The 1,102-nt window shown below is 35.4% G+C and overlaps 1 protein-coding gene across 3 annotated transcripts in view; it reads left to right on the top strand.

Moving 5' to 3' along the window:
- The window catches only part of cibar1 (CBY1 interacting BAR domain containing 1), a 10,243-nt gene extending 9,635 nt beyond the window's left edge, over positions 1–608 (top strand). For all 3 annotated transcript variants that reach the window (XM_032535968.1, XM_032535969.1, XM_032535967.1), the window contains one exon: positions 280–608. In XM_032535968.1, the coding sequence (XP_032391859.1) occupies positions 280–402 (123 nt within the window). In that variant the 3' untranslated portion in view covers positions 403–608. The remainder of the gene's footprint in view (positions 1–279) is intronic.
- Positions 609–1,102: the final 494 nt, after the last annotated feature.

The raw sequence follows: 1,102 nt of genomic DNA, 5'->3' as shown, positions 1-1,102 counted from the left end.
AAAGGTAAAAACTACTAAGGTAAAACATGACAATGCATATAGCCTCGTGCTTAGATTATACATATGCCATGATATGAACTTCAACATATACAGTAATTTACTACAAATAGACAAATGTAACCTAATGACTTTAGTGCATATTGGGGTGTGTTCACACCTGTACATGTATTTCTTCAAAAGGTAAACGCTCAGGAAAAAAACTGCGAAAGCACAAATTAAGTTTAATGACTATCTGCTAATAGTTTTAGTTGCATAGTGACAGTTTATTTGTTGTCACAGCAACAAAGAGCTTCCAGTTGGCAGACAAGAAGAGAGGAGGAAGACGATGAAGAAGTCGACAAAGATGAATCTGAAGTGGAGGAAGATGAGGACGAAGAGGAGGACACAGATGATGAACATTGATTTTGTTTTTCTTATTATTCTGTGTTTGTCTGTGTGGAACAATATGATATCAAAAGATGCACTGTTGTTTTATAATCTTGTTCAAGAAAAGCTGTGTCATTGCCAAAATCACCTCACAAAGTATTGTAGTGTAAATGTGTTGTAGTTGTGTCATGCTTAATAAGAGAACATATTGTCCTTTACTAACCTTTGTCTTTGAAATTCAAGCAAATTGTTGTCTTATATTTTTTTTATAGAACATACCGATATGCACATTTCATACTCATTTTACTGGAACTACCAGTGCATTTTATTGCACCACATATTCATCTTTATGAATAAAAAAAACAAGTCTTAACATTTTGCATTGTTTCAGTGAATATACATTTCTATAATAGGTAGATGGTTTACCCTCACTATGCATAAAAATGGCAGCCGAGAGGTTATCATTTCAGAAAATGTTTATAGTGCGAATCAGTCTAGGTGACAGTTACGGGACAACAGCAGTTGATAGTGACTTATCTCTTCCACATGCATGCAAAAGTAAATCTATGTGAGAGAGAGAGAGAGAGAAAAAAAAGTGAGTGAATGGCTCTGGCTCCTATATCTGTCTTGCATGAGTCACTCAACGCATTTATCATTCCTCATCTGCCTGTGTCATGATAAATACTTTTCTGCCCTTGGACTTGTACACACGTACACGTACACACACACACACACA

Source organism: Etheostoma spectabile, chromosome 14, assembly GCF_008692095.1.
Source record: "Etheostoma spectabile isolate EspeVRDwgs_2016 chromosome 14, UIUC_Espe_1.0, whole genome shotgun sequence".
Lineage (NCBI taxonomy): Eukaryota > Metazoa > Chordata > Actinopteri > Perciformes > Percidae > Etheostoma > Etheostoma spectabile.
Note: the sequence above shows the minus strand (reverse complement) of the source record. Positions and strands in the feature narration are given on the sequence as shown.